This window comes from Psittacula echo (genome assembly GCF_963264785.1).
Source record: "Psittacula echo genome assembly, chromosome: 22".
NCBI lineage: Eukaryota > Metazoa > Chordata > Aves > Psittaciformes > Psittacidae > Psittacula > Psittacula echo.
The window spans coordinates 3,757,828-3,773,738 of record NC_137758.1 but is presented as its reverse complement, the minus strand read 5'-3'; the positions used below and the strand labels follow the sequence as shown (position 1 = coordinate 3,773,738).

General features: G+C 53.1%; 1 protein-coding gene across 1 annotated transcript; it reads right to left on the bottom strand.

Annotated features, from left to right (window-relative positions):
• Positions 1–7,684: 7,684 nt before the first annotated feature.
• LOC308229140 (green-sensitive opsin) lies at positions 7,685–11,011 on the bottom strand (the record flags this gene model as incomplete). Its single annotated transcript, XM_080632981.1, has 5 exons — positions 7,685–7,816; positions 8,016–8,255; positions 8,354–8,519; positions 8,912–9,080; positions 10,651–11,011. 5 exons carry the CDS (start codon positions 11,009–11,011, stop codon positions 7,685–7,687), a joined length of 1,068 nt encoding a protein of 355 aa, XP_080489107.1.
• Between the last annotated feature and the right edge of the window lie 4,900 nt (positions 11,012–15,911).

Sequence of the window (15,911 nt, the reverse complement as noted above, 5' to 3'; positions counted from 1 at the left end):
GGAGTCCCAGAACATCCTGATCTGAGGCTAAAATGGCACTGGGAGACTTGCAGAGGGAGCGCTTTGGTCTCCTCTCTCCATCCCTCTGCTTCAGTCAGCGGTGGCTCTTGCTCTATGGTCTTCTCCAGCATCAGCCCCTGCAGAGCAGGGTGCAAGTGCCCCCTGATACCTTGGGGGGTTTCATGCAGGAGAAAGAGCAAGAGAGTGGGAAAACACCCCTTTGACATCCTGGTCCTTTCCCTCCTATGGCAGCAGCTCTGCAGCACCGAGCTGATGGCAGTGCCCAGCTCGGGCTGACCCTGCTGCTTGTGCTCAGCTTGTGATGGGGATAACACAGAACTACATCTGTGCTCCTGCTGATGTTCTCTAGACCTTAAAGAGCATTTAACCACCTGCTAAATTATTGATCCCTCTGAGGTCTGGTGCGCTCGGGGCAGCTCGCAGCCCTCCTGGAGAATTAACTGGAGCCATAAATCAAGGGGACACTTGAGAAATTTCCCATTGCTTGTGCAGACGGCGGCCTGGCCCCTGAAATGCCACTCGCAGCTTGGGAGCCGGGCGCTGCCACTTGCTGCTATTACTTGTTTAGGACCTTGTTAAGTTTAGAAGTTAAATAGTCCCCAGGAAATAGCTGAGACACCAAGTGCTGGCTGTGGGGGATATTGGGTGGCTGCCACCCTTTAATGCTCCTCTTTAAGGTGGGTTTTCCAGGCTGCCATCAATCCCAGCTACAGGGGATGGAGAGAGCAGGGCTGGCTGCTCCCAGGGCTGCTGGTGGGTGGCAGAGGGGATGGGGGCACTTCAGCAGCTCCACTCGCATAAAGCACAGGGGTTGTGCCCCATGCACATGGGGATAGTGTGATCCCCGCGGGGCTGTTGGTGAGGGTGGAGTGTAAAAAGCTGATGGCTTTTACCTGTTGTCTTCCAGAGCAGCTGCAGTGGGGATGGAGCAAGGTCTCTGCCATCGCAGTGATGCTCAAGCCATTCAGGAAGGCTTTTGGTGCTTCCAAGGGGTCCAGTGGCCGGCGTGCAGAGGCACTGCCTTCATTGGACAAGTGAGCTTTGTCCTGGGTATCCCCAACAGCTGCAGGAAAGGGCTGGGAACAAAAGGAGGGACAGGGAGGAGAGACACAGCAAGGGTCAGGCTGCAGCCTCCTGGCTTGTTTGCACCTAGGAGGGTGGAACTAGATGATCCTGACCATTCCATGCACCAGAGCTGAGCCAAGGATGGGAATTGAGAGGGTCTCAATGGGTGTTGTATTTGTCTTATTTGCGTGGGACATCTTTGATGTGTGCTGCAGCAGCAGCCCTGCTCAGGCATGCATGCAAGAGCTGTTCAGCAAGGCAGGGGACAAATCCTTGCCCTCAGATGGTGCTCTGCAGCATCAAATGGAGTGAAATGTGTATAGGAGTCACCTCTGGGCAGGGCCTCTCAGTAAAGAAGCTGCCCTGTGGCATGGTCATGCCCTGGGCAGGGAGCTGCGGGCAGCAGAGCTGCAATGGGGCCCACAGAACTGTGCTGATGCCAAGTGACACCCACGGGGTTCCCATTGCAAGGATGCTCCCATCTTGCTGACAGTCACATAGACTGCCCTGTGCCCCGAGGTCTGCAGCTCCCTTCATGGGGCTTCCATGGTTTTGAGGCTTTTTTGTGTACTTCACACTGCCTGCACCATCAGGGTTCATTTTAGCATCCTTTGTCCTTATTCCCTCCCTGCATTAAACCTCAGGCCCACCCCAAGGTGCAAGGTGGTGCAAAGGACAAACCCGGCTACACCTGGACTTCGGGAGTCCTCTTCCCACTGGGAACCAGAGCAGGGTCTCCAAGGAGCACACGAGGTGCTGCAGAGCAGCCGGACAAGCCCCAACCCTAATAAATGAATACATTCGGCTCCCCATACCATGATGTAAAGCTGCAGGCAGGCCCTTGGGAGGGGGTTCCTCCCCTCTGCCCCTGCCTGGCTCAGTCCTGCTGTTTATTCCCTGTAGAAATGAGAGGTTTGGTTTGTCACGTCTGCCTGGAGGCAGCAAAGCCACCGAGCGAGTAGGAGAGAGCAGTAGGTAATAGAGGTATTTATTAAAGGAGGGAGGAAATTTATACGCTCTTCCTGCTTCTTCAGCTCTCGGTCATTGCCAAGGGGAGAGGAGGAGCGGGCAGCTCGCACAGGAAATAGCCAGGGGTCTGTTTTCTGCCCATTTGTCAGTCTGATGAACAAGACAAATATGGGCAGCCTTGAAGAAGGAGGAGGCGGGTGCGTGCTTCTGACACTGCTCACAGCCCCCTAGGGCTGGGGGGACCCGGGGCTCCTGTGTTGGTAGCAGTGAGCTGAGAATGGGAGAGCAGGGAGGGGATGGATGGGGTGAGAAGGGAAGAGAAAAGGAGCTCTGGAGAGGACAGGCTGGAGGAGAGCCCTGCAGTGGGGTGGGGATGGTCCCCCCATGTGTGGGGTGTTCAGATCCATCACCACGATCCAAGCATCCCCCCTCAGCAACCCCCCCCCATCTGTTAATTTACTTAAAGTGCTTGGCGTCTACCAGAGAAGAGCACTAGGGAGTAAAAACCACCAAGTATTAAGTGCTAATAATTCCCTACTTTCATTTGCAGTTATCCACCTACATGAAAGAGGCTGGGTTTTTGCTGACACTTTCTTGCTGGGAATTGAATGCTGCCTGAATCATCCATCCAGGGCCATTTGTTCATAAAAGTAAGGAATTGCTGTTTGAATCCTTTCATTGCTGCTAACGTGACACAGGCGGCTGTGATGGATTTGGAGCCTCTGCGCAGGCTGGGGATGTCCATGCTGGGAGGTGGCACAAATGTGGGTGCTCTGCATCCTTCTGGGGGGTGCAAGCACTTGCCTGGGTCTCCCTGGGTTCAGCCTGGGTGAAGGAGAAGCTGCTGGGGCTGTGTAATGTGCCCTTGGGGGCACATTGGCCTTTCCTAAGCTGTAATCCATGTGGGACAGCTTCTCCCCATGGTGCCAGGGTCTGTGCAGCCTGGAGAGGGGCTGGGATGGGATTTGGATGTGGGATGGCACAGGAGGAAAGGGGGAGTTTTTTAATCTTCTTGTTTCCAGAGCTGCTGGCACAGCTGGACATGGAGGTGCTTTTCCTTTGGCAGAGACAAATAGACAGAGCCAGACCCTCCAGCATCCTGGCTGTGCTTCTGCGCTCAGAGATGATGAATGTCCCATGGCAGACAGTAGTATCCCAGCCTGAAGAGGATGAGCCCAGGGGCAGGATGAGTACTGAACATCACAGCATCACCCCAGGAGCCATCTCACACCCTGAGCCCCTACCCTGCACCCGTCCCTGTGTTCCAGGACAGGAGCAAGGACCGGCCCTTTGCTGTGATCTCCCTCCTCATCCCTGCGGATGTCTCCAAACCAGGATGTTATTAACTACAAGCTGCTTCTCCCCTGACTGCTGCTTGCACAAACGATAACTGATTTAAAATGAATTGGGCCAATTACTGCAGTTTTCCTAAAACAGATGATGGCAATACTCGGGTAAGGAGAAGCAATCCCAGCTGCAGCGGGGAGAAGAGTTAGACACTGAAATGCCCTTTGGGCCTGAATTTCCAGCTGTCTCCATATCCAGGCTAAGTCTGGCTGCTTTCCCCAATTGCATGTGAATTCAGGTGGCAGCAGCCAGGGGCTGCTGAGAGAAGGTGATGGTACCTGCTCTGTGTGCAGTTACCTGCTATGAATGAGCGACTCTGGAATGATCCTTGCTGATTGCAAGCAGGCAGTGCCTGACATATCAATGTATTTATGGAAAAGTGGAAACAAACGGCTCCTGGATTGTTTCTTTTCCAGAGCTGGGACCTCAGGGTGGATTTGGGGATCTCCCCATTCCTTAGGGCTAGTGCACATGGGGGTTGTGCAAGGGGTCCTAAAGGCAGTTCTTGCCCCAGGCTGTTTAACCAAATGGGTCTTTCATTGCTGTTCCAAGCCGCTCTGCTGTGCCCATATCCAACCTGTATCTCAAGTTCATCAAACATAAAGAACAAACAATTGTCACTGGATGTCCTTGTAATAGGAGGAGCTTTAGTGAAAAGGAAACAGGATGAAGATGGATTAAACCTTAACTTGGGAAAACGAGGTAAGGAATCTCACAATCAGGTTCCCTTTTGCTTGCTTTTCCAAATCATGGGAAGCGCAGATTTACCTGTGCCAGCAGCCATGAGGAGGGACAGCAGTCCTGGTGAGGAGGGACACAAGTGCCACCGGTCACATCCTGCACTGCTCCTCACTGGCTCACTCTGCACAGGGTCCAGGCCCTTGGCTGCTTTGCCTCTGAACACTGCGGCTGGGCATGACCCTCACACCAGGCCGGTGAGGGGATGGTACCCACGTTCTGCAGCCCCCAGATGATGCCCTGGGCAGGACAGTCCCTTTCAATGCAACCTACACAAAAGCCTTTAGAACTGAGATTAGATGAGCTGTTGCAAAATCAATTAGTGATAAAAACCCTGTAGGCGAAGTGCACAAATGTGTCATTTTATGGTGTTGCCATCTAAGCACTAAAAATACATAGATATGAACCAATCTGAAACACGGGGTCAGAAATCGAAGCTCCTGCTGCTTCCCTCTTAATCTCTTATTAAGCCATATTCCTTTTGCTTTTGTCAGCTTTCTAAATTTAATAACTGAACTCACCATCTTCTCCTCTTGCTCGCTTATAAATAAGTGTTAGATCAATAAAGAACATCTTTAAAAGCCCCTGGATTTGAAGAATGAGAGGAGCTTGGCCTGGTGGGCAGCTGCAAGGAAACTGTGGCTTCACACCTCCAAAACCAGCGTTTAAAACAAGGAAGGGAGGGAAACAAAACGAAAAACCCTTTAATGAGATGCTTTCTGCCCTGGAAAGGTTGAATCAATGCGGGCTAGATGAGGTTTAGCTGTGATTACAGACTGCCTGGCTGCTGCACTCCCTCATGGTCTTGGAGAAACCACTGCTGCAGTTTGGATGCTTGAATTCTTTGCAGGGATTTGGTCCAGGAGAGATGAGCAGCAGCATCAGCTGCTCGAGAGGGGAAGAACATGGGTTTATCTTTATTTATTTTATATCTTTTCTTAATATTTTTAATATATATTTATATGTTTTTATATATATATATATATTATTTATTAATCTTTTTATTCCCACCTGCAGCTTCCACCCCAAATAAAGCAGCTCCTTCTCTGCATCACGGATGACTCCAAGCTGCACCTCTATGAGCATGGCCAGCCTGCTGCACTGGGGACATCACACAGAGCCAGCATCCAGCCTGAGAAGGCTCCTTGCAGAGGAGGTAAATCTGCTGGTCTGCTGCGGTGTTGCGGGTAGTGACACATCTGGCGAGGCAGCTGGATGCTGTGTGCAGATGAGCGTGGCCAGAAGGCACCGCTGCAGCATCGCTGCCAGCATCTGCCACTGCCCCTGAGCTGCAGCCCCGTGGGACCCTGCTCTATCACTCTCCCGTCCATAGGAAATGCAGCTGCAAAGCCTCAGCCCACCCTAAGGTGGTCCCTGGCTCTCCAGAGCTCCCTGTTAGGGGGTCCTGGGATGCTGTTATCCCCCTCTGGGGTCTGCTACATCCCTGTGAATTCCTCCAGCATCGCAGCAAAAGACGAGCAACCTTCAGCTATAACTGCAGTATTTAAAACAAGAAGAAGAAAGGGGTTTGGGATGCAGAGCTCAGGATGTGTGGTTTGGAAGGGCTGTGTTCCCATGATGTATTGTGCTCAGAAGTCGAGGGGTGAGACAGACGATGCTGAGGTTGCCGCCTTCCCTCGCACACGGCGCGTTCAACTGCTCACTATTAAAAGCTGCGGTGCCCCCGCTCCTCTGCTGCTCCCTCGCTTCAAGCAACAAAAGGAAACGGGTTTGTTGCTTTGTAGGTGAAGGAAAGGAGGCTCCCGAGACCCAGGAGAGCAGGCCATGAATTATTCAGTGCAGCTGCTGGTGCAGAAGTGGTGCCAGACCTGCAGCGTCAGGCCAAGAGCCCCCAGTTCGGGTGGACGGGGCAATGCAGAGGCACGGGGAGCCCAGGGAGCTGGGGTTGAGAGCAGCATCTTTCCCCCCTCCCCGTGCCTGCGCTGGTGGCTTGAAGCAAATGGTGATTTCTATTCCTGCATTCCCATCCCAGGGGTGCACCTTGGGCTTCCCACTGGTTTTGGTTGCTTTGGCCCAAAAGGAAGGAAGGACAAAAGGAAGGGAAATGCCTGCGAGAGGGCCCCTGTGCTGAGCAGGGAGGGCAGAGCCTGGGCAGCCCCTGTGCTCAGGATCATTCTGCAGTGGCTCCATAACGAATTCACTGGCACAGGGAACAGTTTTTCCCTGACTCTGCCAATTCCTGAATGCTGCTGCCTTGAAGGGCCCCGTGGGGAGGGGAGCTTGAACTCTGCAAAAGCTCTGCTTTATTTAAGGCTATGTGGGGGATGCTTAAATGTTAAAGGACAGAAAAATAATGGCTGGTGATAGCTTGGGCTGCGAGGGCCATGGTACAAGTGGCAGCACTGCCTGCCCTGTGCCCTGTCTGTGTCTCTTTGTGCCTCTGCAGCACAAGGCTAACGGGGATGTCACCTTGCTGGGGACATTCACTGCTCTCCCCTCTGTGATCAGGGCTGGTCTAAGCCACAGATCTCCCTTCCCATGGCTCTTGAGACAGCTCTGGGCTCATGTCTCCGAAAGCAGCATTCTGTTTGCATCAGCATCTTGTCAGTGCAGCCCCACAGAAAGGTCCAGGACAGAGCATCTCGATTTGTGTCTCTGCTGCTTCTATTTATTTCTTACTTTTCAATCCCTATTCCTTGAGTGTAGAAGTCCTTGTGCTGACATCTTATTTATAAAATATGTACAGGAACGTGCTCAGGGGCCGGTCCCACCCTCCAGGGTTGGCTGTGGGTGTCCGGCCAGCAGGAGTGGAGCTGTAAGACAGTTTCTGTGCCGTGGAGTTGGAAGAAGGAAGAGAAAGGAAAGGGCTGAGAGAGAGACTTCAAAGGACGTGAGCAAATATTTACAGGTTCCAGGATGAAAACCCCTGTATCTACAGAGCTGTCTTGGGGCTACAGGGAGTCAGGCTTGAAGCAAAGCCCGCTCACAGCTCCATTTGTTCTATTGATTTATGAAGACTGCGGGTATTGATTCCCATCAGCTGCACTGGCAGTGGAGGCAGCTCCGAGAGCCCCAGGCTTGGGCAAAGGGCAGCCCCAGCCGCAGGGTTGTGCTCAGGGGTGTGCAGTGTGCTCTGTCTGTAGGCTTAGCTTTTGCACTAAGTGAGGGCTGAATGCTTCTGCAACACTCCCTTGAGCACCAGGGAAGGGGATGCTGCAGGAACATCGTTCAGGGCAGGGAGGGAAATACCAGGGTTTGGGGTGTCCCACTGGCTGCTGCTATGGTGTGAATTAAGCCAGAGGGCAGGCAGGGACAGTCCCCAGAAGCTGACCAGCTCCTGGGAGCTGGGGAAGGGACCTGGGCTGCCCTGCAAGTGGCTGTGCCAGTGGGAAGAGCTCCGTGTGTTTGCACCACTGGGCACAGTGGTGTCCAGTGCCTGGGGGATGCTACTGCAGTAGGTGCACAGCTAAAGGCTGGGTGTTGCTGCACAAGGGAGGGACTGCATGAAGGGGGACTGTGGGAGTGGGGTGTCTGTATTGGTCTCCGAGCTCGGTGGGTCATCCCAGTTCAGACTGTCCATGGTCTATGCAGGTGATACTTGGCTGGAGGAGACGGAGGAGACCTCGGTCTTGCTCTGGGATACAGCGGAAGAGGTGTCTTCATCCCCAAAGGGGTTCTTGCCACAGCAGATTGTGGTGATCATGCAATTACGGAACTGAAGAGGGTAGAGAAATGGAGAATGATGGCACCAGGGACAGTGGGGATGTGCTACAGGACCAAGAGCCCCCAACAGCCTCTGAGATTAAGGGCTGAGATTCAGCCCCTTCTGGGAAAGAGTGAGGTGCCTGCAGTGACCCCAGACATGTGGGTAAGCCCAGGGCAGAGGCTCACCCTGCATGGCATGGAGGTCTCACCTGCTTGTTCATAAGGACGTAGATGATGGGGTTGTAGAGAGAGGAGCTCTTGGAGAAGAAGGCAGGCACTGACATGAGCGTGGCAGTGAAGTCTGCTCCCTTGTTGGTGAAGATCCAGAACGCCACCACGGCATAGGGCGTCCAGGCCAGCATGAACCCCAGCACCATGAGGATCACCATCCGCGTCACCTCCCTCTCAGCCTTCTGGGTTGTGGCTGATTCCTGCTGCTGGGCAGCTGCCTGTGGGCAGGAGGGCAGTGAGGAGCACCCCACAGCTTCCCACCCCACCCTACCTCCTACTGCCCACCCTGGCCCCATCCATCCCCTCCCAACGTTACCTCTCGGACTTTGCAAATGAGGCGCCCATAGGAGAAGAAAATGACCACGACTGGGATGATGAAGTGGATGACGAACATGTAGAGGACGTAGGACTCGTTGTGATAGTCAGGGTTGTGGGTATAGTAGTCGGGGCCACAGGAACACTGCATCCCCTCTGGCATGTATCTGCCAGAGAGAAAGGTTAGGATGTTCACCAGGACCCTCCCTGGGGGCCACAGGAGGAGCTCAACCTAGGGACTGAATTGCCTGCTGGCTTGGTTGTCCAAACACTTTTTATAGTCTGCAGAGAAGAATGGGCTCTTCACAGCATGAGACAAGCTGTGCCTGTTAAAGCCCCTCTTTCTCTGCAGAGCATGAAGGGCTATTGCAGCAGGAGATGCTCAGCCTGTGGCTGCCTTTGGTTAGGGGACACTAAGCCATCATTAGACTGACAGCTCATGTCTCATTTACTTTCTGACTTGCCCTATTGTTTCTATTGCAGGAGCCCAGGGGGTTTCGCGTCCTGTCCCACTGGGGTGTCTGCACAGCAGCAGGGGCTGCTGCATCCTTGAACTCACCTGGACCAGCCAAAGAGGGGGGGAGCAGCACAGGAGAAGGCCATAACCCAGGTAAAAGCGATGCCCATCATGGCATGGCTCGAGGAGAAGCGGAAGTTTCCCATGGGTTTGCAGACAACGATGTAGCGCTCGATAGCCAGGACGACCAGGGACCACAGGGCAACTTGGCCTGCGGGAGGGAGAGAAACAGAGCTCATTGGGGTGGTAAGAGCAACTCTGGGCTTGATCTTCCTTTCACGATCTTGTGGCTGCAGCAAAGAGCAGAGGGAACTGAGGAGTTGGGGATCAGCAAGGAAAAACCAGCATCCTACTAAATAACTGAGGACCTCCCGACTGCAACATGCTGAGGGGAGAAGCTGTGCTGCAGTGGGATGCTGGTGATGGAGGATGCTGGTCATCATCATGGGTTTGTAGGACTTTAAAAATGAAGGGGGTGAATTCCACCTGGGCACAAAGAAGCACATTCCTGGCAAAGATACCAGAGGTGTCCAAACCTGATGATGCCTTTAAATGTGCGTTTCACGAGCCTTCCACCAGTGCTGGTGCGGGGAGGTGTGTGGGGAGGCTGTGTGTGTGTGGGCATGCCTGCACATGTGTTTATAAGGGATAATTAAACTTCAGGGGATTGGAAGAGTTTAGTCAGTGCCATAAGCCTGCTAATGCCCCCAGCTGTGATAATCTGCTGATAACTACACCCTATGCTTGCATTCGCTGGAGACCTGCTGCTAGCACTGCGACTGCTTCCCATCAAACATTCCTCCCTCTGAACAGAAGCCTCCTTGTTCTTTACTAGCCACAAACAGTAGAAGAGCAAATAATGCTGCCTGAAGCTCCCTTGGTCAGAAATGATGCAGACCCATATGATCTTCTGAACCCAAGACCAGGCCCTTCCTCAGTCCTTGGCTTGGATCAGGACATTTAACTTTGCTTTTGCCTGGCAAAATAGCCTTTCCCTCCAATCAGCATCATTGCAGGAAATTGCCCCATTTAGGGGAAAACAAGTGAAGCCCTTGCAGTGGTTATGGATGTCTACAGCGAGGATTAGCGGTTGTCAGATCCATCACGAGGTGTCATGTGGGCCCGGTGGCTGCGTGGGCATTGGGTGCAAAGTGAATTTTCCCTGTTTTGCAGGGGGGGTTCTGTAGGGCGAAGCGTTAACAGCTCTCATGTCCCTGAGAAATGAAATAAGGAAGCTCCTGAGGGCACCCAAATTGGGAGCAATTGGGACAGAGCTGAGCAATTGCTGCAGAGACAGGGCCTGGCTTCACTAGCTCTGAATCCTCCTTCCCCCCCCCACGCTGCTGCTCTTCTCTTCTGGTTAAGTGCTGTCACATCTTCCTTTTTTCCCTAAAGAAGCTGTGACCCCTTTTTTTGTCTTGAACTCCTTTCCATGCCCATACCTCTTCTGCGGGGCCCTTCTCCCGAGGGATCTCTCTTTCCCCTCTGAACCCTCCCTGATGCTCCATCTTTTCACAGAAAGGGAAGCCTTTTGCCAAAGATGCTTGACATTGACTGAAGGACATGATGTGGTCCCTGTCTTTAAGCCACAGGGAAGCAGTGCCTTGCATAGCAAGCTCTGCCCCATGCAACAAGCCGCAACACTGCAGCAGCATGCGAGATGGCTTTCTGCATGGGAGGGATGCTGTGTGCATCACAGCTGCCCTGATGGCGTGATGAAGGAGATGAATTGGGCTCCCAAAGCCCTGAAGAAGGAAGACCCAAGCTCCCACAGCCCTTACCTCCCAGCGTGGCGAAGAAGCCTTCCACAGCACAGCCAATGGGGCCGAAGACAAAGTAGCCATTCCAGGCCGTGTAGAAGGTGACTGTGAAGCCAAAGCAGGCCATGAAGAGATCAGCCACGGCCAAGTTGACCAAGATGTAGTTGAGCGGCTGCCGGAGCTTCTTGTGTTTGAAGGTGACCAAGAGGGTGAGCAGGTTGATGGGCAAACCGGTGGAGATGAGGAAGAAGATGTAGCAGCACACGACACGGTATTTCCAGGGTTCAGCTAGGTAGTATTGGGGGTACTCAAAGGGGCTTCGCACCACCCCTGTCTTGTTGGACATAGGCACGTAAAAATTGACACCTTCCGTCCCGTTCATCCTGCCAACGTTAGGGCAGCTGCTTTGCTTCTAAGGGCTTTCTAAAAACCAAATACTCTGGGTCTGTATTGAATTTTGCTTCAACCTCAATTGAAAAAAAAAAAAAGGAAGCACCACCCCCTAATGCGGCAAAATATCCGATTGTTGGATATTGGGATCCCCCCAATCCGAAGAATAACTTAATAAGCACAACAGTACATCTGAGGGGATGGGAGGTGCTGCCTGCCCCTGCTCTGCGGGGAGGGCTGGGCTGGCGATGCCCATGTGCCGGGAGGTTTTATACCCTCTGGCCTCCTTGGGAGCGCGGGGGGAGCCTGGATTAGGGTCTCGGCTGACTTTGTATGACAAGGGCAACGGGATTGAGAGGGGTTGATGGTTTAAGCACCCTCTAAGCAGCCGGTTGGCCCCAAAACCTGCATTAAAGCGTATTAATTGCCATTAAGTGTTTAATATTGTTTAAGGAGTTTGGGGGAAGGAAGGGATATGGTGGGGAGCCCTTTGGAAGAGGGGCAGAGGTAGAAGGAGCAGTGGCGAGTTGGGGAGCGGCTGCTTTGGGCAGTTGATGGGGAAATGGGTCTGTGCTCGGGCCCTCAGAGGGTCAGTGCCTTTGTCAGTCCCTGCATGGCTGCGGGACCTCCTCCCTGAGGAGGCTGCTGAGGGAAGACTGGATCCAGCTCTGAAGGTCTGAGCCATTGGCTTGGCTCTGGCTGTTTGGCTGCTCTTTGCTCCAAGTGCTGCCTGACACGGACACGTGTCCCCATCACAGAGCAAAACCAGGCTTTATGAACGTGACTCAGGACCACCTCTGTGCATGGAGCAAAGGCAGGAGGGAAAACAGCTTCCCATTCCAAAGGCTGCAATCTCTGTAAACTCAGCGTTCTTGGGAAGGTCTTTTGGTTCTGTGACACCCTGAATCATGGACCCTGCTTGTGCTGGAGGGCAAAGAACTGAATTTCCTCCTCTGTCTTGCCTCCTTGTAAGGATATACATTATTCAGCTGATCCTCCAAGATCTCTGGCAAGACCGAGGGAGTGCACCATCTGGCAGGGATGGAGGTGGCACCATCCCTGTCTCCCAGGGAGCTACTGGTGAGTGTTTCCCACCTGAGCCTCCTCCTCATCCCAGCAAGTGGGACACTGATCTGGGCTGCAGCTTTGCATGGCTTGGCAGGGTTTAGGGGTAGCTGTAAAACCAGCCTGACAAAGCGCCACTACTCACTGGAGAAGCAGCGCCTGAGTACCCTCGGGGAGGGAAGGTAAAGCCTTGGCAATGCTGAGGGACCAGAACCAGCCTCTACCACACTGGGAGAGCAAGCGGGAGGGAAAGAAGTGTCTCCCAGTCTGTTAGCACTCAGTATGGGGTGTGGGTTTCCCATCCCAGCACACATGAGACTGTGAAACCTCCTCAGCAGGGTTGGTGCCAGCTGGGAGCACCAGTGCTTCACCTCATCCAAGCTTTTCCCCCATTTCTTCCTTCTGGGTCATTGGTGCTGCTCCTCCAGGAGACCTGCTTAAGGAGCCTTAGTGAAGCTCTTCATTAATCTCTGACATCTGGTGGCGTTAATGGCCCTGATCTGTTAATGCGGTAAGCTGCAGCCTCCCCACCGCTGCCCTCCGCCAAGACAAGGTCCAAGAGCAAAGTCCATGCTGCGGGAACGAGGTGTTCTGCAGGACTGGGATGCCTGGGAGCTGGAGGACAGGAGCGGAAGGCTAAAGGGCATGGCTGGGATGGATGATGTCCTAATCGCTGACCCACTAATCCATTAGCAGAGATCCAAGAGGAACAGAACACGGATGTAGTGAGAGGAAGTGGGTCACATCAGCCTCAGCTGCCCTGGGATAAGGATTCCCCGTGGGAAATCTGTGCCTCTCTTCTTGTATGTCCTGTGAAGCCACCAGTTGTGAAACTCCCTGTCAAGGTCTTCCTTGAGGAGGAGAGTTTCTTGTGGAGAAGTCTCATAGCCTTACTTCTCATAAAGCTTTCCCTGGACGTATTTCATGCCTCTCCATGAAATAGTCTCTCCATGTAGTCATGCCTCTGCATACAGCCATAGTCAGGCTTCTGGACACAAAAAGTTGGGCACATTTCCCCAGAATTAGTTGAATATTCAAGCAGAACTCAGAAATGCTAATACACAAAGAGATGCGCATCTCCATTCCATGCCCCTCCTAACCTCCATGGTAGACAGCAGCTCTTTCCAGCTAAGGGATATCACAGTGATGGTGCACCTTTAAAAGACTTACTGTCAGCACCAGCAGCATGTGAAAGCTCTGGTGCTTCTCGCAGGTTTTGTACATGAACACAGTTAAGGGAAAGTCGATTTCCATCTCCCATCCGAGACTTTCTACCACATCTTTGTGCTGTCCCGTCTTTGACTAGAGTTGTGCAAATGAAGCCCAGCTATGTGGAGAAGAGGTGAAATGAGTCTGCTTTGGGTGGTGGGGGAAAGGATCAGATGTTGTCATTGATCATTGGACCCTCTCCACTTGCTCTTCCAGCTAAGGTGGGGTGCAGAGATGGTTTCATGTGTGAAACCTTTCATACAGATGACTGTCTGTATGGACCACGAGGTCTTTCTGGACCACAAGGACTTTCACCTGACCTTCAACAAGATCTGGATCAGGACCTTTCCCTCTTTGGGAGCTGAATATGGAGCAGGAAAGCCTGAGCCCCCTATGTAGTGCTAACAGGGGCTGTCCTACCTTGTCCTCACAGACGCGGCTTCCTCCCCTGCAAGCTGGGGCTGGTGTTCTGGTGGATTTAGAGCTCTCTGCAGGTCAGGAACAATCAGAGCAATGCTGGAGGCCTTGAATAAGCTCAGCGTAGGGAAATGACACTGGGGAGGAGAGCTGGTTCCTTCAGGACATGTCCTGAATACAACCTTGGTTCCCTCTGCGTCTCTGCCACAGAAATGGAAAGCGATGGCTTTAATTTGGTGTCTCTTAGCAGGGAAACTTTATGGGCTGTCTCCCAGAGAGCTCTCAATTGTTTTCTATGCTGACTCTATGGCAAAGAAGGCAACAGCAAAATTCAGGCCCTGGTTAATGTGGGAGAAGAGGCTGCTTCCTTTGTGGTTTTCCTTAAGAAAAGGAAAGGTTTTCCTCCCCTTTGCAAGGCTGGGTTTTTTTCCTGCTTTGCTAAGCTCTATGAGATGAGATTGCCTCTTTGTCATTGTTTGTTCACACATTGTGTGACAGAGCCCTGAGCTGCCCTGGGCTTTTATGTCCTGTGTAAAGCATGAAATGATAATTATAATCAAATAACTAACGTGCACTGAGCTGATACGGTTGGTTCACTGGGCACAGCCAACAGGCAGAGTGAAGCATGGGCTGTGCTGCAGGAGATGAGTGTCTGGAGCAGTGGAACTGGGAGCTCTTTGCTGTGTCTCTCCCTGTCCAAGCACAGGGCTCTTCATTGCTGCTTGGGCAAAGGCACAGGAGCCACTTGCCCCAGAACACACCAGGAATGATTTGCAGAGCAAGACATAGAGAAACACAAAAGAAATGAGTCATGAAGCAAACATCTGTGCTTACATTCTGGTGATGGGCTAATGCGCAGGACCTTGAACCTTGGCCATGAGCACCAATGCTGAATGAAAACTGGTGCTGAGAGTGCTTTTGTGCTTCTTGCTAGCCCTGAATCTCTGGAGGGGCTCGTTCCTCCCTGGTGGCAGAAGAGGGAGGAAGGTGCAAACCTCACGGTGCCTCCCGGCACCCCGGTTGCCCTCATTTCCCTGTATCAGATAGCAGCCACGCGTGGCCGCTGTGCTGAGCCGCTTACGCTGGGCTTGTGAGCTCCCTCACCAGGAAAGGGGTTAAAGAAAGATAAAGCCGGAGCGTTACAGAGGCCATATGGAGGGGAAGAAAACCCTTTATCCTGTAATTGGATTCGTTCCCCGGTGGAGGTGAGGCTGAATGGAGCTGACAGGTCGTGATGGGCGAGGCGCTGCCAGCAGCCCCGTCCAAAGCAGGATGTGTGTGCACAAACTTGTAGATCAATCCATTAGAGTGGATCAAATAGATTTAAACGCGTGGCAGAGAGAAGGAGGACACGGATGTATTTACAATTTGGTTTGGGGTGGCTGTTCCTCTCCCTGTAGGGATTAACTGGGGCTCTGAGAAGGCAGCCGTGTCCTCTGCCAGCATCCACAGCGCTCCTGGGCACTCCCCTGGGCTTGCTCATCTGCATCCATCCAGGACAAGGGTCTGGTGGTGCACAGGGAGGTTCTTCACCCCATGCCCTCACTTCTGTCCCCCAAAATAAGGGTGCACAGAAGCCTCTCTCCTGCCTTGCTCACAGTTCTCAAAGGGCTTGGGCAGGAGGAACTAGCTCCTGTTTCCCCCCATCACAGCTCCTTCCCCAGGCTCTCCCCACCACACAGCCTTGCAGGGATTGGGTATCCTAGAGCCAGAAGGCAGCTGGGAAGTGGGGAGAGCTTCACCACTGCCAACCTTGCCTCATGTGCATGGTATTTGCAGGCAGGCCCCTGCCACCTCCTAGGCTTTTCCTCCTGCTGCTGGTCCAGGTAATATCTCTACAAGCACCATAGGATTTCCTTGGAGAGACAGCGAGCCTTCGGGACCTGTCATTCCCTTGCCAAGGAGCTGAGCAATCCGGCTCAGCTGTGAACCTGCACTGCTCCGTGTGGTGCTGTCAACACTTCACTAAGTGACAAGCGGGGCTGTGCAGAGTAGGCAGGTTTGTAAGACAGCCCCACCGGCCATGGAGCGCCGCGGGAGGAGCAGCCGGCACAGCCGAGCAGCACAGGCACTGCTCTCCGGATGGAAGCAGCTGAACAAGGGAGAAAGCCATCCTCTGGGAGGGCGGCATGGCCAAGGCAAGGGAGAAGATGCTGTCTGCTCCTGTGAGAGCTTCCAGTCAACCCCTTGCTTGATTTTGT